At 38.6% G+C, this 27,210-nt stretch overlaps 1 protein-coding gene across 2 annotated transcripts in view; it reads right to left on the minus strand.

Moving 5' to 3' along the window:
* Positions 1-784: 784 nt before the first annotated feature.
* Positions 785-27,210, minus strand: part of ARHGAP19 (Rho GTPase activating protein 19) — a 60,986-nt gene continuing 34,560 nt past the window's right edge. Inside the window, exons 6-12 of one of the 2 annotated variants that reach the window (XM_061162290.1) lie at positions 27,086-27,172; positions 15,353-15,418; positions 14,150-14,341; positions 11,547-11,645; positions 9,406-9,516; positions 8,806-8,884; positions 785-4,673 (exon numbers count right to left, since the gene is read on the minus strand). In XM_061162290.1, coding sequence (XP_061018273.1) covers positions 4,669-4,673; positions 8,806-8,884; positions 9,406-9,516; positions 11,547-11,645; positions 14,150-14,341; positions 15,353-15,418; positions 27,086-27,172 — 639 coding nt within the window. In that variant the 3' untranslated portion in view covers positions 785-4,668. The remainder of the gene's footprint in view (positions 4,674-8,805; positions 8,885-9,405; positions 9,517-11,546; positions 11,646-14,149; positions 14,342-15,352; positions 15,419-27,085; positions 27,173-27,210) is intronic. The other variant, XM_061162291.1, reaches the window with a different exon arrangement.

Below are 27,210 nucleotides of genomic sequence, written 5' to 3' on the forward strand. Positions count from 1 at the left end.
AGCAGCTGATTATAAAATGTGTCCTTGGCAGAGACAGAGAAAGTTAACATTTAATGAATACCTGCCATCTGCCAGGCACTATGTGAGGCTAGCGGTGCTCAGTATTTAGTGGTCAAGGACTCCTCTGGGATTCTTATGGAGGCTCTGAAATCTCTCCCTTAGAAAAATTCAAACATACACAAAATTTTACATAGAATTACAGGAGCAAAGGATTCCTAAAATCACAAACTCCAGATTAAAACCTTTGTGCTAAGCCCTTAAATGTGCCTCTTGAGCATGGCATCATTGAGATGGTTTCGTTCCCCACTCCCTTACAGAGTGGGGAACATGCCCAAGCCCACATACGTAAGTGACAGAAACAACATCTCAACCAGAGTTGTCTAAACACTACAGCTTGCTGGCCGAGATGAAAATGTCACTTGGTTTTTACTGTTACTATAACCATCCCTCCTTATTTTTAAATGAGGAAATAAAGATTATGTGAGAAACTGAAATCTGGGCAAAGCATTCTAGACTCAGCCAAGTGAAATCAGGAAACTCAAAATTCCCAGAGGTTCCAATCCCATGTCCTATCAGTCAAAAAAGCCTTACTCCCCCTGAACCCACCCACTCAGCTGGAGAGCAAGCCAAAGACACACTGTTCTTAGGTGTCAGAGTCCTCAGAACAAGAGGCCATCTCTGTCATAACAGCTCAAACTTGAAACAAACAATTTTTTTTAAGAGGCAACCTCTCTTTAAAATAATCCATCAGTCAAATGTAAATGAAGAGACTGGTCAAAGCCAATAGATATGAAACAAAAGAAATTTAATTTCCGAATATTACATGAATATAAAAGGAAAACAATACATGTTTCTTTACAGTTACATATATATATATAGGACATAGTTGAATAAGAATGAAAAAATAAAAAATGGTTAGACAGTTACGAAACCTTGCTTCTCTTGTTGAGCGAGCTTAAGGGTAGGGAAAAGGCAAGCCTTGCTGTGAAGAAAGGACCCTGGGGCAGGAGTTTTTCCCAACCAGTTCTGCTGGTCCCCATACATGTCTGGGGGAGTGCTCAATGGCTCTTTAGCATCTGCTGTGGCCTCGCACACTCCAGTTTCCATGGTAACCCAAGCACTCAGGCTATTAAGTCTTAACTCCACCTCCTCGCCAGCCCTCCCATCCACTCTCCACCTGTGGAAACGGCTCAGCATGACCTGCAGAGGAAAGCCAGCTCTCCCCCAGTGAGTTTTAAATCAGATTAATTACCACTGGTCTGAAAAGCTTGTGCATCTTAGAAACCCGAATCTTCCCCAATTCCTACAGCAGTCCTGCCAACTGCTGGTATCCAGCTTTGGATCCAGGTCCTGTCTTCGGTACCAAGGCTTCCAGATGGATGCGGCTCTCTCCTGGGGAAAGGAATTCTACTCAGAAAAGACTTCAGAATGAGAGCCAGTTTCAAGCATCTGTGTGAGGCTCTGCAAAAAGTAGGGAAGCAGATGAAATAGAGAGACCACTCTGCAACCACAGGATCTCCTGGAAGGCAGTGTTTTAAACCGTATCCTAGCAGAGGTTTCTATGAGGAAAGCTCAACAGAAACACTCCTGTTCCAGAGGAGAGAATGGCTCTGCTCTGACACTCTGGAACCACTGGCTTTCTTACAAGCCAATAAAACAGCCACCGCTGGAACACCCAGTGATCACCACAATTAACCCCAAACTGCTCTGTTTCCCAAGGTAGCCCATTGTCATTCCTGACCACAGAAGAATCATTTGGGGTAATGAGCTGGTGGAGGGTCAACTACAGTTTCAGTTACGATTCACGAGTTACCACCTCCTTGACTGTGTTTTGGCACTCAGGTACAATCAGTATCATCCAATCCTCTTTCACTGCTGCAATGGAGTCTTTCAAAGCAGGTACACTGCACCGCTGTACCAAGTTAGAAAGTTAGAAAGTCCAGTGCCCAAGGTTTTCACTGATTCAACCAGGATAGCTCACCCAGTGCCAACTGATCTGAATTAAGGAAGTGGTCTGCATTTTTTATGCTTGAGCCCACACAAGATATACTGCCCCACATTAATATTACATCAAAATCCACTGCAACTGACCCCAGAAAGAAAGGAAATTTTAAAAGCAACAAGAGGCATTTCCAAAGAAATTGTTTCAACATGAAAAACAAACATAAAACAGATTTTTAAAATATTACATATTTTTTAAATTGTTAAATACTGGCTCAAAAATGCCTGCCCACCGAGTCAGAAAGGAAACACAACCCTCCTGTAGCAAATGCTTAAAGGGTCTTTGTTTTTGCATTCTCCGTAAGATTCCACAGGATTAGAACAGTTACATATTATAAGGCAGAAGGTTATGCTGTTTATTTCTCAAATTTGGATTCCAACTAGATCACAGCTTCTGTTAAAAAACAAACAAGAAAAGACCTATCATACCCTTACAGCAAGGGAAATCATATTTAATAAATACTTTAATGAAACACACATGCCCAAATACCCACATAAACTGCCCAAAGGGGCAAGCTATATAGAAGCACAGGACAGAAATCTCTCACCACCCCAGCCCCAGAACACTAGCCTGGATTACTAACTGCAGTCAACCAACTAAATCTCATATAGAACCTCCCTCCAGTAGAACCACAGAACCAACTCGATGACAAAGAGGTATGAGGTCACTGCTCTGCTCCCTCCACCTGTGCCAGACCACGTTTAGCAGACCCCACCACTCCAGAATGAGATGCTTAGACAAACTAAGAAACAAGTACTGAGTTAAGGGAAGATATCGCCTGGTCATACCACAAGGGGTCCCTGTTTGCACTCACTGACAGCTGGTGCAGGACATTTTATAAGGAAAAAACTCAAATAGAACCCTATATGTATGAACTTGCTAATAAGTATTTTTAAAGAATGACATAAAACTACTGTAGAGAAAGGGACTTTTGAGCAGCTTTATACTCCTAACCATCTATTATTTACAATCTATCAAGTTGGATGGCCAAATTTTCCATTTTTCTCCACTACTGTTGTTAAGGCAACAGAAAAAACAGAAAATACAGCAGACAAGACTGCCTTCCAGATACAACAGCAAACTGTGCTCCCCAGAATCATCTTTTGTTTCAGCAATAACACACCATTTCAACAGTTTAAAAATAGGGCAGAAGTCATAGTTTGCTGGGCAACTGCCTTTCCCCTGAGGCCTGACTCAGCTCCAGCACATGGGGTAAGAATGGTCACACATCTAACAGAGCAGGCATAAAACAACACTCCCTCCTGCCCCTGCTGCTCTCTGGACAATGACATCTCACACTGGATCAGAGCTTTGCCACTCTCCTCAAAACACACGTGAACATCCCCAACCCAGTCAAAGCTCCAGCCCATCTCCAAACTACTCCTGGTGCCCACTGTGACAAGCAAAGGGGCAGGCCAGCAGCTGCCCGTGAACACAGGTGATTAACCACAACTGCTTCCAAACAAGAACATTCTTTCCTTTAAATCTCTCAGTCCTGCAGAGACAGATGCTCAGTTCCTTCCTCTGACTCCAGCTTGCTCTCAGGAGACGGTCCAGCCTGCACACCTGATCCCTTAGAAGGATGAAGGATAATCTCATCCATCAGGAGTCATCCTGGCCATAAAGCCGGCCCCAGCCTAATCCTACTCCAGAGCTTCCACTACATACAGGTACTTCAGCAAGCCTCAAGTAAGCTGTTGGTAACATGCCTTGAGTTACAGTGACTGGGCACAGAAGGCACCACATTGGCACCAGACATGTTTTAGGTGAGAGGAATCTGAATGAATGCAGGAGTTCAGCAACCATACGACTATTCTGACATCACTGAGGAAAGAGGAAGACAGGGAGGGAGACAGAAAGGAAGGAGGGAAGAAAGGACACAGTTTAACATCATTTGCTAAGATACTGCATCATTCAGAATTAGTCAATACTGCAGGCCAAATACCTATAATCTCAGGCCCAAGAAATCATAAAAAAAAAAAAAAAATTCCCAGGAAAGCGATAAATTCTTTGGACACAAATAGGTACTGAGGAGTACAGCCTCATAAGACAAAGAGCTTAAGGTGAAAAAGAGAAAAGACATCTGGCTTAGAGCCCATTTCAATTACTTATCCAAAATATGGCTTTTAAAAATATAAGAAAAAACAAATAAACAAAACAATACCCAACATATCCCCCAATACTATCAAAACAGAGAAAAGTCCCAACTATCAGTTAAAAATAACATCAATCCACTAGATTGACTGCACTTTTTAAAAAAACCACTGCAGTTGAGCACAGACTTCAAATTTTCAAAACACAGAACCCGCCTAAAGAAACACATGGAACAGGCAGGGGAGCCTGCCGAGTTCTGCTCATTGATGTGCTGTGTGTAAGCTGGTTTGGCGGTTTAGTGGTTTCCCCAGAACATTGTTTTTAAAGACAGAGAGAGAGAGAGAGAGAGAGAGAGTCGCTAGCACCGGTTCAGTAGGCAGAATCTGCAGACATCTCCGCTGAGTGAGGTTAGAGGTATCAGTTGAGTCACAGGATTAGTTGGCTTTCACAATTCAACACGCAGCAAGCGAGCTGCAAGTCCCAGCTTTTCTGAGGGTGGTCACGGCCCCTGGCCCACAGAAGAAAGAATTCTGGGTGGACAACAGGAAAACTCTGGATCCTTCAGAAGAATCCTACGCTGAAAGAGAAAAAGGAACATTAAACACATTTGTAAATATTTCTTTCTGCAAATATCCCACCTAAAAGCTAGAGAAATCTATACTTAGTATTTTCTACAACCTGAGGGTAGAGATCAATCTGTTGGATCATCTAAAAAGCAACAGAAACAGAGAAAAACATCTACTTCTGTTTTACTGAGTATGCCAAAGCCTTTGACTGTGTGGATCACAACAAACTGTGGAAAATTAAAGAGATGGGAATACAAGACCACCTGACCTGCCTCTTGAGAAATCTGTATGCAGGTCAGGAAGCAACAGTTACAACTGGACAGGGAACAACAGACTGGTTCCAAATAGGGAAAGGAGTACGTCAAGGCTGTATACTGTCACCCTGTTTATTTAACTTATATGCAGAGGACATCATGAGAAATGCTGACCTGGATGAAGCACAGGCTGGAATCAAAATTGCCGGGAGAAATATCAATAACCTCAGATATGCAGATGACACCACCCTTATGGCAGAACGTGAAGAACTAAAGAGCCTCTTGATGAAAGTGAAAGAGGAGAGTGAAAAAGTTGGCTTAAAACTCAGCATTCAGAAAACTAAGATCATGGCATCTGGTCCCATCACTTCATGTGATGGGATATCAATGTATCCTTCAAAAATAACTTATGCTTGGGGAATAGATGGGGAAACAGTGGAAACAGTGACAGACTTTATCTTTTTGGGCTCCAAAATCACTGCAGATGGTGACTGCAGCCATGAAATTAAAAGACGCTTACTCCTTGGAAGGAAAGTTATGACCAACCTAGGCAGCATATTAAAAAGCAGAGACATTACTTTGCCAACAAAGGTCCATCTAGTCAAAACTACGGTTTTTCCAGTGGTCATGTATGGATGTGAGAGCTGGACTATAAAAAAAGCTGAGTGCTGAAAAATTGATGCTTTTGAACTGTGGTGTTGGAGAAGACTCTTGAGAGTCCCTTGGACAGCAAGGAGATCCAACCAGTCAATCCTAAAGGAAATCAGTCCTGAATATTCACTGGAAAGACTGATGCTGAAGCTGAAACTCCAATCCTTTGGCCACCTGATGTGAAGAACTGAGTCATTTGAAAAGACCCTGATGCTGGGAAAGATTGAAGGTGGGAGGAGAAGGGGATGACAGAAGATGAGATGGCTGGATGGCATCACTGACTCAGCGGACGTGAGTTTGAGTAAACTCTGGAAGTTGGTGATGGACAGGGAGGCCTGGCGTGCTGCAGTCCATGAGGCTGCAAAGAGTCAGACACAACTGCGAGACTGAACTGAACTGAACTGCGGGTTGGAGAGTCTAATTGAGAATTGTTTACTCTCTACCAAGTAAGCATCATTTTGTTCTCTTGCCCTAATCTCACTTTATTAAATCATCTGAATGGCAATAACACTACTTTTACTGAGTGTGTATTTTGTGCCAGGTGTTGCTGAATTCTTTATGTACACTTTCTCATTCACTCTCACAAAAAACTGTGCATGAAGTAATGTTCTTGCCATTTTATAAGTAAAGAATCTGAAGCCTATACAAATGAACTTGCCCTAAGATATATAGCTATTAAAGCTGTGGACTAAAACCAAGTCTAACTGAACTCAAAGCTCATATTCTTACCACCATGACACCTCTCACCAGCAAATGTTTACTAAATGCCTACTGGATGCAAGGCAGTCATTACTGTGCAGAAGAGAAGGGGCGGGGGGTCACAAATATATTAAGTTTGGCCTTTGTCTTCCAGAAGAGAAACTAGCTAAAGAAGTAAGACAAAACATATGAAGTAAATAACTAAGATAAATCACATTAAATGTCAACATCTTCGCAATGTCAATAAGAGCTCAAAGGAAAAAGTACATGTCTTAGTTAGCCAAAGAAGATTTCACAGAGGAAGTAGGGTTTAGGCTGGGCTTTGAACAATGGCTAGGATTCTGACTGCTGAAAATAATGCCCATTAATACATAGGTGCTAAATCAGCAGTTCTCATCAGGGAAGGTTTCTGCCCCCTCCCCTGAAGGGGATATTTGGCAATGTCAGGGGGCAGACACTGGTTGTTACAACTGGAGGAAGGGTACTGGCATCCAGTAGGCAGGGGCCAGGAATGCAACGAACTCTCACACAACGCACAGAACAGCTCCCCACAACAAAGAATCATCTGACTTAAAATGTCAATAGTGCCACCTGAGAAACTCCAGGCTAAATACATGTCTTTGGGAATACACTATTGATGCTGATAATAAAATTGCATTCTCTTCTTCAAAAAAATATTTGTTCCTTTAATAAAGTGAAAGTGAAAGTCACTCAGTTGTGTCCAACTCTTTGTGACCCCGTGGACTGTAGCATACCAGGCTCCTCTGTCCATGGGATTCTCCAGGCAAGAGTACTGGAGTGGGTTGCCATTTCCTTCTCCAGGGAATCTTCCTGATCCAGGGATCGAACCCAGGTCTCCAGCATTGCAGACAGACGCTTTACTGTCTGAGCCACCAAGGAAGTCCTCCTTTAATAAAATCAACATAAAAAAAAAAAAAAAAAAATCTAGTACTGTGTTCATTGTGTAAAAGAAAGGTGGCAGGCACTTGGATCTGTGGAAATGGAGACTAGACAGAGCTCAGATCTGGAGCTGCAGGCTAAGGAAAGGGAATCAGAGAACAGAACTGAGCTGCATAAGTAGACCAAACACTAAGGGGACAGGCATGGGGGGAGGACACGGACAGGCAGAGCCTAAGACAGAGGGAAGAAAAACATGAAGAGAGGGAAGGGGAGGCGGACGACAGTAAAGCACTGCAGAGATGGAAAAAAATTAAACAGGAAGGAGGAGAAGGAGAATAGTGTGAAGTTATGACACCCACAGGTGTTCCCAGACAGAGGAAGTGAACAGGGAGAAGGTAAAGTGAAAATACCACTGCTTAATCTAGTGGGAGGTCATTCATTATCTGTGGGCCTCCACTTTTCTGAATCACTAACATTTTTGAGAATCTTAGAAAAACTATACATTCTCTCTTCCAGAAAGATGTTCATATGCACCTACACATAAAACTCCATCAATAATACCAGGAATTTTATTAGAGCCCTTAGGAAGTCCACAGTAAACAGGAAGAATCCTTGCTCTAAAACTTCTTGGTAAAATATTTAACTAGCTTATTTTTTTGAAGCATTTCTTTCTTCCAAAAAGAAATCTAATTTCCTAGAAAAGAATAAAGATTCATCTGTAAGGACTGGGCTTTTGTTCTCATTCTATTGTTTATGCCTCAAACAGTAAGTATGCTTGTATCTCAATGGTAAAATGAGCATATCAAACCAGAAATTACTTCATCTGCCATGCAAGCCTTATAGAACCAGACCAAGTCTTGCCCAGTTTTCCTTAGTAACAATTACTGCTGCCTGTTAATGCTTTAACATCACAATGTGCTTTCAAAACATTGTTTTAATTGAGACTCATTAGAAAACTAAGAAGTAGATACAACTATTAATATTATCTCCGTTTTCGGAGGAGAAAGTGGGCTGAGAAGGAGTGGCTGGTCCTAACCACAGATCCCCCGGCCTTTGCAGTGAGCCATGTGGCTTCCTCAGAGAAAAGCGCAGCAGTCGGTGCCCTCCATCAGCTGAGACTTGGGCAGTCAGCAGTCTCAGCACTAAATTATCCTTTTTACCCTAAATGTCCTTAAAAACATGTTGTATGATCTGATTTCCAGAGTCCTTTAGCATGAGCTCTTTATTTGGAAAGCCTAATTGAATAAACAAAGCTAAAGTCTACACAGAAAAAGAACGCAATTGTTCCATGTTTGCTAAGCACCTTCTCAGCTCTCCTGTACTTGGTTTCACAAGTTAGTTTACACTTGCTTTTAATTTGCTTAACACGTACTCTTAAAATATCTTTCCCATGTGTCCTGTCTGTCTTGAGGATTCAGGGACCCTGTGGGTCTGTGTTCACAGCTCTGCCCCCAGCACCTGGGACAGTTCTGAGGAGATGCTCAGTAACCATCTGCTACATAAACTCCAGGCCTTCTAATTTTTACATCACTTCCAACTACCACCATACCACAGTGGGAATTCAAAACCTGCTACTGACTGACCAGATGCAGAAAGAAACTACATTCACTAAGACATACAGAATAAGTACAATTAGTACCTTTTTTCCCCTCTTTCTTCCCCTCAGGCCATTTCAGTCTTGTTGGTGTCATCATGACAGCTGGAGAGCCAGAAAATAACTGTAACAAGGAAATTTTAGAGTGGTTTAAATGTCATTCCTATAAACAGATTTTGCTAACAGAGGAATTATTTATTTGTTCAATTTCAACATGAAGAGTTTTACCAACACAGTCATATCTCATTAATCTTCACTGTTTTACTGCTGGCTTAATGAAGTAACCATTCCTGGAAGGATGAGTCCATGGCCAACGCAGTGTCGAGCAGGCCTGGCTCAAATGTAATGCACCCTGTGGGCTCTCCCAATACAAACGGCTCCCTCCAGTACTTCGTGTGTGGAGCTATTTCACTGCATTTGTCATTTCTGCCTGTAACTGGCTATGTCCTCCCTGAACTTGAAATGTGTTTGTTGAATGAATCAATGAAAGCCTACAGAAAAAAGACAATCAGCATAAATGAAAAGATTGAGAAAAAAGGCTGAATGGCCCAAAGAAACACAGTAAAACAAATGAGGGCATATTAATTTTCTTCTTTTCTACAGATGAACACATACAGAGAAAAAGTACAAAGAACAGCATCTTACTAAGTTCATATTTTCTTTGCTGGCTCTCTTCAATTCACCAATGGCTACAGAATCCGGAGTAGGGTACTTGTTTTTCTTTTCTGACACCATCTGATTTCCCAGGACCTTCCGCTGATTTAGGAAAAGAAAATATTTGATTTACAAACAGCTACTACATCTGTATTATATATATCTATACTGGCCTTCAAAACTACAGTTTCTTAAGTTAAAAAAAAAAAATCTCAGCTCTCTGATAAAGTCCCACAGGCATCTTACACGAAAGGTCAAAGCATTTACTAAAAAACCTAAGATCATTGCCTTTCTTTAGGTGATCACTATTCCTCTTTAAACTATCTAAAGGACTGAAATGTGAAAAGAAACTTTATAGTTGATTTAAACCAACTAATATGGGCCAATTACAATGCTTCTGAGGCCATAAAAGAAATGCCAGTTACCTACCAGTATAATTTTTTCCCCAAAGACACGTCTCTGGCAGCTTTTTAAGAGTCCCTCCTCCCCTCCCTACTAAGAGACACTTAAGACAGGGTCCACTCTAAGATTTTGCTTCCGTGTCATGTCTCCCTCACACAGGATTGGAAAATTCGGAAAAATTCTCTAAGAGCTCCTATTATAACCACAAGAGGATACAGGCCTTCTTAAAAGGGTCATGTGACCATACTGACATTCAATGCAAGACTAAAAGCCCTTTCATCTCTGAACAGCTTAGAAGCTGATGTAACCTACTGTAACCGCTGACAGTGACAATTCTACCATCTTCGAAGAAATCCTCTCTTTCTTCTCCTTAGAGAATAAATTTGAATTCCAAAAAAAGAACATATCAAAACTAGAACATTAAACTTTACTATATAAACATCAGTAGGAATATTCTGATGCAATAAATCATTTACATAATAGTAATTTTGGAGGAAATAAGTCTAGCCAAAAAAAGGTATCAAAGCAGGAAAGAAATCAAATAGCTAAAACACAGAAATGCTGGAAAAATAAGGCCACTCCATCTTCCTTTCAGAAGTCAGATATCACCTCATAGTAAGCTGAATAGGAGATGCCAGGAGTCACAGGACTAGCTATAAAGCTTCCACTGAAATTTTTTTTTGTTTGTTTCCACTGAATTTTTTAACAGACCTTTCACTATTCCTTTGCTGTCAAGCAGAAACCTACATCTATTATTAGCTTGAAAGTCTCCTCATTTACAACGAAAACACTTAACCCTTCTGTCCTGTGAAACTTGTTAACACTGTTTAAATTATTGTTCTGATGTTTTCTCCTGATAGAATTATAAGCTCTTTTATAATTCTAAAGTTTTAAATTCTCTCTCAGTAAAGAAGAGGGCAGATGCCAAGAGAATATTATATTCTTACCTTTCAAGCAACAAATAACAATACTTCTAGAACCAACAGCAGAAGAACTCACTATGAAGAAAAAACTATACCCATCTAACTTCAGTTAAGGAACATTTGTTTGACTAACACAGAGAAACATTTATTTAACTATTACTTTTCTTATTATCAATCATCTCTATGACCAAGAAGAATGCCAGACTTTCCTTGGTTTCATGCCTGGAAATTTGAACCCCCATAATCAGCTATCTACTGCCACCTGCTGGCAATATCCCTTAGTTACATGTTCAGATCATCCATGAAAACTGGAGTAAATTGAATATACAATAACAATGATGGCAACAACAGCACAGAAGTATATACTGCATTTGTTTTAAAAACAAGATTTTTAATGAAGTTTTAGACGAAGAAAAGAAAACAACTGATCAAAATTTGGGGTTTACCTAAAAGTCACTAGGCTATTAGAAAATCTATTTCTAGTGTCTGTCAACTTTCTCACTTCGTAACTTCAGCAACCTGCACAGTAAATCAGAAATGAGGACTCTGTCCTTAGCCCCAGAAGACAGCAAAGGACCTTTATTTCTCTTATCCCTTACTTCTCCAATCACAGAGTCCCTTCTCTGATTTGAAACACAGCAGAATGCTATGAAAATTAAAAGCATTTCCAAATTCTATCCTTTTCTCTTTATAAGTGAACCCTTTATAGAATCCCAAAGAATGGAACAAAACTGTTTATGCCTAAGAAGAGCCAAATTGTTAATTTTCTCATGATCAATATTGAAAATGACAGCACAGCATGCCTACCTTAATGAGGCCACTGAAGGACCGTGAGCGAGCCCTTTTCTGCACCAGGGGAGTAGAAGGCTCGCGTCCCGGTGTCTGGGTCCCAGAATGCTTATTAAACTAGAAGCAAACATAGAGAACATTTTGTTACAGTCTCCTGTAACAAATCAAGAGACAGCATTCTGTGACAATTAATAGCTAAATGTAAATATTCAGAGACGTCCAGGAATAAGTGAATGTGTACACACATGGATTAGTAGGTTGGCAAGCAAATCACAAAGGCAGAAATTATGCCACCAAGAAGTCAAATTTTATTAAATTAGCCTGAGGGTAAGTTAAATACTACATACCCCAAAGCAATCAAATTGGAATCAGATCAAGCTTCTACAATTAGATCTAACTACCAGTTTACAGCAAATACAGAGGACTAAGGAACATCTTAAATAATACCACAGGAATGCAATCAGCAAAATCCTGACTGTGGGAGACAATCTGCCTTCTTTCACAAATAAAGTGCAAAGAGAGCGGGAGGATGTGTGTATGTGTGTTTAAATGCAATGTGGTATCTGGACTGGCCCCTAGAACAGAAAAAGGATATTAGTGTTACAACTAGTAAAATCCGAATAAAGTCTGCAACATTAATAGTAATGTACTAATGTTAACGTCTTAGTTTTGATAACTAAGGAAGAACATTAGTTAATATTAGAAGGAACTAGGTGAAAGGTATGTGGAAATTCTGTACTATCTTTGCAATTTTTCTCCAAATCTAAATTATTTCAAATTTAAAAGTTTAGTCAAACAAACAAGCTTCAGCAATTTTTAGGGAGAAAAAAACAGGAAGGGGAGAGAAAGGACCTATGTATTAAAAGGAACCTAGCAGCTGTATCAGCTTCCCCCAGAGAATGCATACCCTTTGGTCATGCCACTTCTAGGAAATAATCTGCAGAGAATACTTATGAACAAAAATGTATAAAGTAAAAAAATGCCTAATTTCCCCAATCTGTCCAGCAGAGGACAAACTATATACATCAGGTTATATACAATGAAATATACAAGCATTAAAAATGTTTATAGACTTTTAATGACATGGAAAATGTTCTGATGTAATGTTATAGGAAAAGGGTAGGGTATTTTTAAAATGGAATGTATATTTTTACCTCAACTAAGCAAAAATAATATGAAATATATATTCATGGAAAGAAATACAAGAAGGAAATACTCCAAAATGTGACCAGTAGATTACAGATGATTTTTAACTTGTTCTTGACACTCTTCTGGAGACTTCAATGTTTCTGCAGTGAGTATTCATTATCTTTATAAGGATGGAGAATAGTAAAATTAGAGTTTTTTTTCAAAAATAAATGGCAATATTTTAAATGTAGGCAAGGAGTTTACAAGCATGCATGAGAAAACACTTATGCTGTAATGGTTAATGAAAAAGGGGGAAATCAAAGTATATGGTATGATCATAACTATGTCAAAATATAAAATATCCATAGGAAACAGACTGAAAGAATATCCAATATGTAAACACTGGTAGGATAAGTGATTTATTTTCTTTTAATCCTTCTCTATAATTTTCCAGTTTTCTAAGAAAAGCAAAACTAATGCTAGTTTTTTCCTTTGTATTATCTTTGACCTCAGTCTTCTTGATGAGAGAAGTCATTTACACTTGTCCTACCTGAATTACTGGCTAAATTTCTACCAAGAATTAAACCACAAAACTGCTTTAAATCTGTAGTATTACTCAGCCATAAAATTCCAGTCACAGCACAATTTGCTAGATCTCAAAGTAACTTCAAAGAGAGTGACAGAAAAATTTCTCTTAAAGGACTTTGTCAACTGTTAAGAACAGCTCAGTTCAACATTTTTGGAGCACTTGTTTTTGTCTGGCCCCGTGCTTGAGATAAACTATAAAAAATAAAAATGAAAACACAGACTCATCCCTCAAGAAGGTCCCAGTTGAATAAGAAGTCAAGAGGTTGACCTTGCCTGTTTAGCTAAAATTCAAGAAGGGTTGAGACAAAATAAATTTCCTGAGAAAGAAACTAACCATGTCATCAGTATTTACACTGTGAATCTCAAGATGACAAATAAGAGACCTAATTTTGCTCCCACAGCTCCAAAATAAACAAACTTAGCCACTAGAATTTCTATTTTTAGTAGCAGACGAGGCTCTTGATTTCGTGTTTTCTAACTGCAAACAACTCACTGGTGAGAGCTACCACTTCTGTCCTGCCATGGCAGCCACTTTACATAGATTCTCTCTAATCTTTACAACCATGGAACATGGGCATTACAATTACCAATAAGAAGGCTGAAATTCAGAAAGACTGGGTTATTTGCCAGGCTTAAACGTCGTACATGACCAAGTTAGAAAAACTAACCACACTGGATCCTTCTGTTTACTCAAGAGATCCAAGAGCCTCCACCTCTTTCCCTAGTGGGCAGCAGACAGAGATCACCACTGAGGTGCCATAGACAAGTCTGTTTTCCTGACTAAACCAAAGCTTGGGCCAGTAAAAGACAAAAATTAAATGAAGCTGTTCAAACTATTCTCTAGTGATTCTACAAGCAAAAATCACGTCCCTAAAGCCCCGTCACTATCTCCCTGCCTTCGGCACCTGTCTGATGAGCTGTTTCTTCTTTGCCGACTCTGGCATATTGTGAACATGTTGGAACAATTCTCTTAGTGCCTCTTCCGTACGCTGCTGGGTCTCCTCCTGATGAGAGCAGGAATCTACCCGGTTCCATTTTTGAGATCTTGCCAGTTGGAAGGACCTGGTATGACATGAAGCTATCAGATCAAGATCATCCTGTGGAAAATTTAAAAGAACAGTGAATTAATATATCTTGCCAGCTTTGTTTCCAGATTCCCACAACACTGGAAGAAAAAAAAAGGGAGGGTGAGATGTGGGGTACATCATAGATGTAGGAACAAGAAAAACCTAAATACTATCATCAGATAAAGAGAAACCTACAATTAAAGACTGTATCAATAGCCTACTCCCATGACCTGCCCAGAAAACCTAAATTCATTTAGAATACTGCCATCAAAAAATACATTTATATAATAATCCACTATTCAGAGCATCTTTTAATCTCATATTTCTAACTGTTATCCTATGGGTTAAGCAGAAAAAGTATCATTATTACCATTTCACTGAAGTTAAAACTGAAGTTAAGTTGTAAGCTTAAAGTCATCTAGATACTAAAGTGACAGACCCATCTTGGAGACAAGATTCACTGGTTCTTGGCTGGTGCTCTTTCCCACACATGACAATATGTGATAACTACACAGCAGTAGTAGAGAAATAGAAACAACTTTCTAAGAAAAACCACACTCCAATTAAACTAGTTAAAATAAAATACTGTTTTCCTGGTCACACCAGATATTTGCTCAATGAGAGGTAGAAACCAACGGGAGCAGGAAAAAAAACATAAGATGATAGCTTAAAGTTTCTAATCAAGACAGACTAAACAGAAATCCTCAAAAAGTGCTTGTGATATTTTTTTAACTTCTCACTTTTAAAGCTCTATAATCATATGTAATCTTGTTAATAAGCATCACACATTTGCTTTCTAAGCTCATACAGTCTTAGGTCTTTTAGACATTTCAGTGTTACCTTACCAATGAACTTGAAAGAATGTCTTATATAAGAATGTTCTTTCATAGCTAAAAATATTTAAGACATTGGCTATTTACAGACTTTTCTCATACACTTTATCTTCCTATGTCTTCACGTTGACTCTGCTTTGTTGTAAAACCCCACTAATCTTAGTTAGCTCTCTCCTCGTTTGGGCCAAGAGCAATTTTCTATTCTTACCTTTGATGCTTGAGTTCTAGAACCCACATAGTGCAACCTGGCACAGTCCCGAATGTAAGCAGGAGCCTGGGCAGGATAAAAGAAAATCAAGAACAATTGGTTAGCAGTATCTAAAATTCTTGCAGATCATGAGGACAGTAGTTCTTAAAATGATCTGACTGGCAGGTTACTCTAGAAAAACGAAAGATCCTCAAAATGCCCTATTTCATAGTTTCACTTCTCTTGCCACCAAAAAGATAGCTCAAGAAATCTAACAGGAACGTTGTGAGAAGACACGACCATAGTTTTAAAAATCATATATGGCACCTATGTGTGTGTATATATAATTTTTTTCAAATAAACCAAAACAGACATCTGTACTAATGTTTATACTTACAAAAACTACCCCCAAATCCTTACAAATTTCAAGTGATCCCTAAATCACATTTTAGAAACACTGTATAGAAAATACCATTTAGAATTACTGTGGAGTAACAACAGAAAAGGAATAATTTAGCTTACTGATATACTACTCAGAATCCGCTGATAAGTACCCTGAAACAGTACTAGTAGAAGAATAAATAATATAACCACTACAGAAGAGAATCTGGCAGTATCTAAAAAAATTACATTTTCATTCATTCTTTAAACTAGAAATTTCACTTCTGAAAACCTATCCTGAAGATATAACTCCAAAAATACAAAACAAACTTGGATAAAATTAATAGATACAACCAGATGTCTATTAATAGGAAGTTGATTGAATAAGCTTTTATTAATATAATCCATACAATGAAGTGCTATGCAGTAATTAAAAAGGAGAGAAGGGAGGGAGGGAAGAAATACTTTATGAACTGATATGAGTCTTTCCAGGACCTGCTGTTGAGTGGAAAAGTTACACAGCAGTGTATAAAGTACTTGAGTGAGAAAGAAGAGGAAACAAGAGTATACACACAAATATACAGTAGTCAGACACTACTGAGCGACCGAACTGAACTGATACAGTAATATGCTTTTACAAAAAGAAACACTAAGAAAATAAACCAGCAAATAATGAAAATGGTTAGGAAAAGAACTCAAATTTCTCTTAAGTATACTTTTCTAAGAAGTTTTGACTTTTGAACCATGTAAACATACCACAGTTTCAAAAAAACAAATCCAAAAGAAAAAAAAGCAAACCCTAAACTGAGTAACAACAAAATAAGCATATCTGTATATCAAACTGACAACATTAGCACAGAGAAAGGAATTATTCCACCAACTTTTAAAAAATGTATTTTGACTATGCAGTATACAGCCTAATGAGATAGACTCAAGGGAAAAGGAACTGTAAGGAAATCTTAAACTTCCATCAGCAGATATACAGAAGTTTATTATTAGTAGTAAGAGTTGCACTATTTTGAAACTAATTCGTTATATTGCAGGATAAAACAAATAACAAATATAAATGCTATTAAAATCTAGAATTTGCAATGTAAAAATTTATATAAGTATAAAGTAAAAGACGTCAAGAAAAAGAAAGCTCTGTAGTGTTAAATCTGAATTGGAAATACTACTATGAACTAATGATTTCCTTTTTAAAAATTTTTGATCTACTTCCTTGCCTTCAAAAGAGCCTAGAAGCAATGACACCCAAGAAACAATAAGTAGGTACACCCAGTGTCAGTGGAATAATCTAGGACTCCCTGAAGAAAACAACTGATTCCAGGCCCAGGGCAGAGCAAGTACAAAGTAAGCTGGGGACATTTATACCAGAATGGAAACACTCCAAGACTAATGGAGTCCTGTCAAAAAGACAAAGCAGGAAAACAGCTTGCAAGGGCTATTACAGGCCAAATTTAGTATAATTTGAATATCAAAATTAACAACTGAAATTGACTAACACTTTGAATAACTAAAAATCCATGAGTCTACAGAGACTCATAAAAAAAGAAAATAAGAGGGGACTTCCCTGGAGGTCCAGTGGTTAAGACTCTGTGCTTCCAGTGCAGGGGACACAGGTTCAATCCTCGGTTGGGGAACTAAGACCCCACATGCCACATGCTGCAGCCAAAAAATAAAATTTATTTTTTTTTAATAAGAGAGAGAGAAGAAAAGCTCTTGTCCAAAGACAAAAGTCAGCTAATCAAGATTAAGTAATAGAATCAGAAAATCACTATTTTGTAATAGTGTTACAATATAGTTACAGATGCCAGCAGGATTATCAGTGGATGCTAAAACCATTACACTTGGTGATCACCCTGCAAGTGACTTGCTAACTGTCAAGGGGGAAAATGCACCTTGATAATTGAGAGATGTGGCAGCAATTAGCAAAACCAGCATCACTAAGGCAATCTGACATTCTGTGCCTCCTAACGTGATGCAATATGATGCAATACGTTGTACACAAATATCACCTATGAATCTTTGCCAAAAATGCTTAATCTGAATCTAATCAAGCCTCTAGACCCAACTTGTGGTTTATAGGAGCCACGGAGAAAGGGATAAAGGATAAAGGAACAAGCTAAACAACTCTGAGAAAACAATAAGACAAATTTAGAATATGGAATATTCTGCAACACAAGAGGCCTGAATAGTTCAACAAATCAATGACATAAAGAAAAAGAGGAGTGATTATTCTAGATTAAAAGTGATACAATAAGGCAAAACATAGCCTTGATCAGTTTATGTTTTTTAAAAAAGGAACTAGGAAATACATTCTTAGGACAGCTGGTGAAATTTGAATATGAACTGAATATTAGCTGATATGAAATTGTTATAAACTCTCTTAGATGTGATAATGATATTGTGAATAATAGGAGAATATTCGTACTCTTAGGAGATGCATGCCTTTTCTTAATTGGTACTTCTATATTACTATTTGACTTCTTTTTTCTTTTTTTTATTTTTTGAATTACGAAAAAAATGATAATACATTTATATACTTAGAAAACAGAGCAAAGTTACATATAGTTCTACTATATATCACCATTATTTGGGGGGTTCGATAAATTAAGATTCCCAGTTGGACTTTCAATATCCAATGCTCAAAAATTAATACAATGAATAGAAGAGTAGAGGGATATAGTCATGCTTAAGTTTTAAAGGACAAAATACCCTGTCAGTGGTTCAGCCAAAAAATAAAATAAAAAGCATGAACATAGAGAGATAAAGCAAATATGCCAAATGGTGACATTCATTCAATCTGAGAGTTTTATTTCAATCTTTCAACTTTTCTCTATATTTGAAAAACTTCATAATGAAGTTTTCAAAAAAAGAGTCTCATGACAAATACATTACATTATCTAAAGTTTAATGTTTCCCTTGGTAAATGACAGAAGAGAGCCAAAGGAAATTTCCTCCAAACAAGAATATGACAGCCCACATCACCTATTTTATAACTTCATTTAAACAAAAAAACAGAACTTCCCTGATGGCCTGGTGGTTAAGAATCCAACTGCCAATGCAGGGGACAGGGGTTTGACTGCTACCCCAGGAAGATTCTACGTGCCACGGAACAAGTAAGCCTGGGTGCCACAGCTGCTGAACCTGCGCTGGGGCCTGGCAGCTGCTACTGCTGAGGCTGTGTGCCACCACTACTGAAGCCCGCACGCCCTGATCCCGTGCTCTGCAACGAGAGACGGCATCAAATGAGAAGCTGGTGTACCTCAACAAAGAGCAGTCCCTGCTTACCACAACTAGAGAAAAACCCACGCAAAGCCACAAAGATCCAGCACAGCCAAAAATAAACAGATAACTTAAAAATTTTAAGAAACATAAAAACCATTGCCCCCAAAAAGATACTATGAGCTGAAGAGATACTCAGAAAGGGAATCAAAAGTAATCAAAACTAGATGGGTTTAAATGAAAATCTGAGGGTTTGAGGTATTTTACAGTTCACAGGAAAACAACAAAAGGCCAATTCACATAAAATAGGGATTGGCCTTAACTATATATATGTGTGTGTGTGTGTGTATATATATATATACATATATGTATATATACATCATAATTTCTGAGAAAAGATGTGGTGACTCCTGCTGAGAAGAGAGAAAACCAGACTGGGTCAGATGGACTTATAATAGTAGAAGACAGAACTTTAAGTTGTTAGGAAGAATTTTAGGGGAAAAAATACAAAGTACACAGAATGAAACAACATAAAATCTGAGGATTAAGAGATAAACGGTCCACCCAAGGAAACTGAGAACAAAAAGACAAACAATCTGGGGTAGAGCAGGGCCTCTCAGAATACGGAGCCCATAGAACAATCAACCGTTTTTCATCCAGAGAAATGCTCAGGGAAGAATCTACTGAGTCAAGAGGTGAAGCCAGTGCCCACAAGGACAACAATTCTGACTCAAATCCAAAGATGAAAGTTCTACGACCAAAACAAATCACAAAAAAAAACAAAAAAAGAAAACACAGCCTTTGTCTCCTTTAGAGATCAACAGAGGCTCAAAGAGTGCTCACACTAGCCTGGAAACAAAGATAAATAGCAAATAAGAATCAAAATCCCAAGGATGAGGAGCTAAACGAGGGATCTACAGAATGGAAGAGCAAAACTACACAATGTTGGAAAGAATGGAATAATTAGAACTTGTACCAAGTCAAAGAGTCGGAAATGCAGTACTTGGATGCAACCTCAAAAACAACAGAAAGATCTCTGTTTGCTTCTAAGGCAAACCATTCAATATCACAGTAATCCAAGCCTATGTTTCCGACCAGTAACACTGAAGAAGCTGAAGTTGAACGGATCTATGAAGACCTAACAAGACCTTTTAGAACTAACACCCAAAAAAGATGTCCTTTTCATTAGAGGGGATGGGAATGCAAAGGGAGGAAGTCAAGAAACACCTGAAGTAAGAGGCAAATTTGGCTTTGGAGTACAGAACGAAGCAGGGCAAAGGCTAACAGAGTTTTGCCAAGAGAACACACTGGTCATAGCAAACACCCTCTTCCAACAACACAAGGGAAGACACTACACACGGACATCACCAGATGGGCAACACTGAAATGAGACTGATTATATTCTTTGCAGCCAAAGATGGAGAAGCTCTATACAGTCAGCAAAAACAAGACTGGGAGCTGACTGTGGCTCAGATCATGAACTCCTTGTTGCCAAATTCAGACTGAAATTGAAGAAAGTAGGGAAAACCACTAGACCATTCAGGTATGACCTAATCAAATCCCTTATGATTATATGGTGGAAGTGAGAAATAGATTTAAGGGACTAGATCTGATAGACAGAGTACCTGATGAACGATGGACAGAGGTTCGTGACATTGTACAGGAGACAGGGAGCAAGACCATTGCCCAAAAAAAGAAATGCAAAAACACAAAATGGCTGTCTGAGGAGGCCTTACAAATAGCTGTGAAAAGAAGAGAAGTGAAAAGCAAAGGAGAAAAGGAAGGATATACCCATTAGAATGCAGAGTTCCGAAGAATAGCAAGGAGAGATAAGAAAGCCTTTCTCAGTGATCAGTGCAAAGAAATAGAGGAAAACAATAGAATGGGAAAGACTAGAGATCTCTTCAAGAAAATTAGAGCTAGCAAGGGAACATTTCATGCAAAGATGGGCTCAATAAAGGACACAAATGGTATGGACCTAACAGAAGCAGAAGAAATTAAGAAGAGGTGGCAAGAATACACAGAAGAACTATACAAAAAAGATCTTCACGACCCAGATAATCACGATGGTGTGATCACTCACCTAGAGCCAGACATCCTGGAATGTGAAGTCAAGTGGGCCTTGGGAAGCATCACTACAAACAAAGCTAGTGGAAGTGATGGATTTCCAGTTGAGCTATTTCAAATCCTAAAAGATGATGCTGTGAAAGTGCTGCACTCAATATGCCAGCAAATTTGGAGAACTCAGCAGTGGCCACAGGACTGGAAAAGGTCAGTTTTCATTCCACTCCCAAAGGCAAGGCAATGCCAAAGAATGTTCAAACTACCACATAATTGCACTCATCTCACACGCTAGCCAAGTAATGCTCAAAATTTTCCAAGTCAGGCTTCAACAATATGTGAACCATGAACTTCCAGATGTTCAAGCTGGTTTTAGAAAAGGCAGAGGAACCAGAGATCAAACTGCCAACATCCGCTGGATCATCAAAAAAGCAAGAGAGTTCCAAAAAAACATCTATTTCTGCTTTATTGACTATGCCAAAGCCTTTGACCATGCGGATTACAACAAACTGTGGAAAAATTTGAAAGAGATGGGAATACCAGACCACCTGACCCGCGTCTTGAGAAACCTGTATGCAGGTCAGCAAGCAACAGTTACAACTGGACATGGAACAACAGACTGGTTCCAAATAGGAAAAGGAGTACGTCAAGGCTATATACTGTCACCCTGCTTATTTAACTTAAATGCAGAGTACATCATAAGAAATGCTGGGCTCGAAGAAGCACAAGCTGGAATCAAGATTGCTGGGAGAAATATCAATAACCTCAGATACACAGATGACACCACCCTTATGGCAGAAAGTGAAGAAGAATTAAAGAGCCTCTTGATGATAGTGAAAGAGGAGAGTGAAAAAAGTTGGCTTAAAGCTCAACATTCAGAAAACTAAGATCACGGCATCTGGTCCCATCACTTCATGGCAAATAGATGGGGAAACAGTGGAAACAGTGACAGACTCTATTTTGGGGGGCTCCAAAATCACTGCAGATGGTGACTGCAGCCATGAAATTAAAAGACGCTTAGTCCTTGGCAGGAAAGTTATGACCAACCTTGACAGCATATTAAAAAGCAGAGATATTACTTTGCCAACAAAGGTCTGTATAGTCAAGGCTATGGTTTTTCCAGTAGTCATGTATGGATGTGAGAGTTGGACTATAAAGAAAGCTGAGCATCGAAAAAATGATGTTTTTGAACTGTGGTGTTGGAGAAGACTCTTGAGAGTCCCTTGGACTGCAAGGAGCTCCAACCAGTCCATCCTAAAGGAAATGAGTCCTGAATATTCATTGAAAGGACTGATGCTGAAGCTGAAACTCCAATCCTTTGGCCACCTGATGCAAAGAACTGACTCATTTGAAAAGACCCTGATGTTGGTAAAGTTTAGAGGTGGGAGGAGAAGGGGACTGCAGAGGATGAGATGGCTGGATGGCATCCACTGACTCAATGAACATGAGTTCGGGTAAACTCCGGGAGCTGGTGATAGACAGGGAGGCCTGGCGTGCTGCAGTCCATAGGGTCGCAAAGAGTCAGACATGCTGAGTGACTGAATGGGACTGAACCAAGCCAAATACATCTAGGAGACTGTACTCATGTTTTATCTCTAAGGTTTGTATAATCTCTATTCTTATTCTTATGATCCTCCACAGTGATACGTTACCTGACACAGTAAAGTAAAAGAGATTTTGCTGGTGTGATTAAGTTAAAGACCTTGCAATGGGAGAGTATCCCAGGTTATCCAGGCAGGTTCACTATAATCATAATCACATGGGTTCTTAGAAGCAGAGAACTTTTCCCAGCTGTTGTTAGAAGGAAACATGACTATAGTAGAAGGATCAGAGACATACAACATTGCTAGCCTTGAAGATGGAGAAAGGGGACTACAAGCCAAGGAATATGGGCGATCTCTAGGAGCTAGAAAAGACAAGTAAACAGATTCTCTGCTAGAACATCCAGAAAGGAATGCATCCCTGCCAGCACCTTAGTTTTAGCCCAGTGAGATTCCTGCCAGACTTCTGACCTATAGAAATGTAAGATAACAAATCTGTGTTGTTTTAAGTCACTTTAAAAAAATCCTTCACAGTGAAGTACAACTTCACCGCATACTTGAATTATGTATGCTGGACCATGGGCAAGAGAATGAGCTCCACAGATAACAGATCAGAAGGTAGGAAAGCTAAACTGTGATATGCAATGAGATCTCTGTGATCCCATGTCTCTTTCAACTTATGAGTGGTAGGCCACAAAAAGTTAACCCCATGGCAGTGGCAGCAAGAGAACTCAACAGAACGAGAGTTCTATCAGGAAGTACACCTAGAAATTCCCCTTTTTGATTCACGACTACTGCCTTACTCTTCATATTCACAACTCCTCTCAACTTATTCCCATAAAATCATGCTTTGGAACTAGTTCTTCCTCTAAATAAGGAGTATAAGAACTGATTTGAGAGACCTTTGCTCATCATTAAAAACTATTCTTTCTCCAGTTATCCTGTGACTACTGCTCTAATTTACTTACCTAGATCTTGACTTCTAATTGATCATAATCTTTGACTTGGGCACCTAAGCCTCCAATACAGTCCTGACCCTTTGTTTTCCATGCTACTAAGCCAAAGATTCTGACCTGTGTTTTCTAAACTCTGAACTTCGGATCACACCATCCTGAGTGGGTAAATTCTAGGGTGGCCTCCGTGTTCACATTCTGCATAACTCCCTCTTCCTAAATGTGAATGGACTTGTGACTTGTTGCTAACCAATAGAATATTGGTGACTGAGTGTTATTCCTGTGATGATTAGGTTACATGATACAGCTAAACATTTGTGATTAAATTATGAGATTATATTTATAATACACGATATATATAATACATTTTATATATAAGATATGTATAAATACATCTTAATCTCCATCTTGTTAGCACACACTAGAGAGACTCTCCTGCTGGCCTTGCAGACTATAAAGTAAGAAGAGAGACAAACTGAAGGAAAATCGGTTAAATAAAAAGGAACTAAAACTAGCCAGAGCAACTAGGCAAGAAAAAGAAATAAAAAACAGCCAAATTTGAAAGGAGTAAAATTATCTCTATTCATGGATGATATGGTCTCATATGTAGAAAACCCTAAATATTTCATAGAAAAATTGTTAGAACTGATAAATTCAACAAAGTAGCAGGATACAAAGTCAACACAAAAAATCAGTTGTACTTCCATACACTAACAATGAACAACCCACAAAGGAAATTAAGAAGACAATTCTATTTACATACAGCATCAAAAAGAATAAAATACTTAGGAATTAACCAAGGAGGTAAAAGATTGGTACAATAAAAACTACAAAAATTCACTGAAAAAAATTAAAGTTAACATAAATAAATGCAAAGACATCCCAGATTCTTGGATTGGAAGACTTATTACTGTTAAAATGTCAATACTACCCAAAATAATCTACTGCACTCCCTATCAAGATTCCAATGATAGTTTTTGTAGAAATAGAAAAATCCATCCTAAAATTCATATGGAGTCTCAAGGGACCCCAAATAGCTAAAACAATATTGAAAAAGAACAATGCTAGAGGACTCACATTTCCTTATTTCAAAACTTACTACAAAGCTACAGTAATCAAAACTGTATGATATTGGCATAAAGACAAACATACAGACCAACTGAATAGAAGAGGTTCCAGAAATAAACCCTCATATGTATGGATTTTCAATAAGAGTGACAAACAAGACTATTCAATGGGGAAAGGCAGTTTTTTTAACAAATGATGCTGGGAAAACTGGATATCCACATGCAAAAGGATGAAACTGGACCACTACCTAATACCATATACAAAAATTACCTAAAATAGATAAACATAAGACATAAAACAATAAAACTATTAAAGCATAGGGCAAAAGCTTCACAGCATTGGATCTGACAATGATTTCCCGCATAAGCCACTAAAGGCATAGGCAACAAGAGAAAAACTAGACAAATGGGACTTCATAAAAATTTTTTAAATTTTGTGCAGCAGGACACTATTAACAAAGTAAAAGCAATCCACAGAGTGGGAAGCAATATTTTCACATCATATGTCTGATAAGTGATTAATGTCTAGAATATATAAAGAATACCTACAACTCAGTAACAAAAAATAACAACCAATTCAAAAAGGGGCAGGAATTCTCTGGTAGTCCAATGGTCAGGACTTGATGTTTTCACTCCTGTGGCATGGGTTCAATTCCTGGTCAGGGTACTAAGATCCCACAAACCATGCAGCACAGCCAAAAAAGAAAAAAAGAAATGGGCAAAGGACTTGAATAGACATTTCTCCAAAAAAGATATGCAAATAAGCAATAAAGACATGACAAGATGTTCAACATCACTAATCATTAGGAAAATGTAAATCGAATCTACAATGAGTTGCCATCTCACACCCAATAACACAGCTACAATAAAAAAAATCCCCAAAACAAAATAACAAGAGTTGCTGAGGAAGCAAAGAAATGGGAATTTTTGTGTACTATTGGTAAGAAGGTAAAATGGTGCATCAGCTATGGAAAACAGTACAGCAGTTCTGTTAGACCATATGATCCAGCAATTCCATTTCTGGGTATGGAGTCGTACCTCAGAATCCAAAGAGTATTGGTTCTAGGATTTCCCCATAGATCCCAAAATCCATAGATACTCAAGTCCCTTATATAAAATGGTGTATTAACAGTATTTGCATATAAGCTACATAATCTTCCTGTATACTTTAAATCATTTGTAGATTAGTGATAATACCTAATACAATATAAATGCTATATAGTTGTAAATACAATGTAAATGATATGCCCAGGTTCAGAGAAGCATTATTCACAAGAGTTTTAAACGTGAAGGCAACCCAAGTGTCCTCGACAGATAAGCAAAACGTGGTATATGCAATGAATGAAATGTCAGCCTTAAAAAGGAAGGAAGTTCTGACAAATGTTACAACATAGGTGAACCTTGAAGACATGCCAAAGGAAGTAAGCCAGTCACTAAAAGACAAATATTGTATGATTGATTCCACTTTTATGACGTACTTAAAGTGGTCAAAATCACAGAGACAGAAAGCAGAATGGTGGTTGCCAGGGCTAAGATGGTGCCAGGTTCACCAAGGGGTGAACGGGGGAGTTATGGTTTAATGAGTTTTAGTTTTTTAACTAACTTTATTGTTTAATGGCATTTTAGTTTAGGAAAATGAAAGGAGTTCAAGAGGTGGATGGTGGTGATGGTTTGCACAACAGTATGAATGTAATTAATACCACTGGCATGTACACATATAGTAAATGTTGTCATATGTATTTTACCACTTTTTTTTTTTAAAGAAAGGCCAAAAAAGGAAACAGAACTGAGTGGTCTTAAAAATTCTCAGCTTTTCCAGATGGCAAAAGACACTAAAATTAAGAAATTCACCATCAGGAAAGTACACTCTAAAGAAAAAGACCAAGGATGTGACTATAAAACCTTTTGCTAAAATCTTGGAAACATCAAAAGGTCAAAAATATTCAGTTAACACAAAGAGCCCTTTCAAAAGGGTAAAGGCGTGCCTCCCAAAGCCTCTCAACACAACCAGAGGGCCTCTAGGAAGCTGAAAGGTATTGTCCCTCAGCCTTCTCAGCAGGAGTCCATGGAAGAAAAGGGTTTATCTTCAAATTTATCTTCTGAGTGAATCTCACTAAAATCCACAGAGACCCACAAAGTTATTGAGAAAATTACTGTTGGCAGAAACACTGCTAGCTTGTACTAAAAACGACTATGAATACAAGAAGAAAGAAGGCTGTCAAATTTCAACCGGCAGGAAGCAGGAAGGATAAAACTACTACTCTGCTTCCAACTGTTTTTCAAGAAAAAGGAAGGATGACTCAGAGGGTAGAGCCAACAGTCCGGGAGGTGGAGCCCTGCTCAGCTCTCAGGTTCCTTCATATTCCTTCCCACCTAGGTCGTTCCCTCTCAGTTTTACCACTGTCTAATTTGGTTTCCAGTTCCAGTCAGGGCCTTTCTTATTTAGCCATCTTTACAGCCCTCTCAGGATCCCACCTTGCTCCATCTCTTTATCTTCTCACTATCCAAATCCCATTTATTACCTACCTTAAAAAGTTTCTGAGAGTGTTTAATCATAAAAGCCATCCCATCATTTAATTTTGTGATATTCTCTTGAAGGTCATTTGCAGTGACCTATTCAGAGCAAAAGAAACCAAAAAAGAGAGATGAAG

Source organism: Dama dama, chromosome 15, assembly GCF_033118175.1.
Source record: "Dama dama isolate Ldn47 chromosome 15, ASM3311817v1, whole genome shotgun sequence".
NCBI lineage: Eukaryota > Metazoa > Chordata > Mammalia > Artiodactyla > Cervidae > Dama > Dama dama.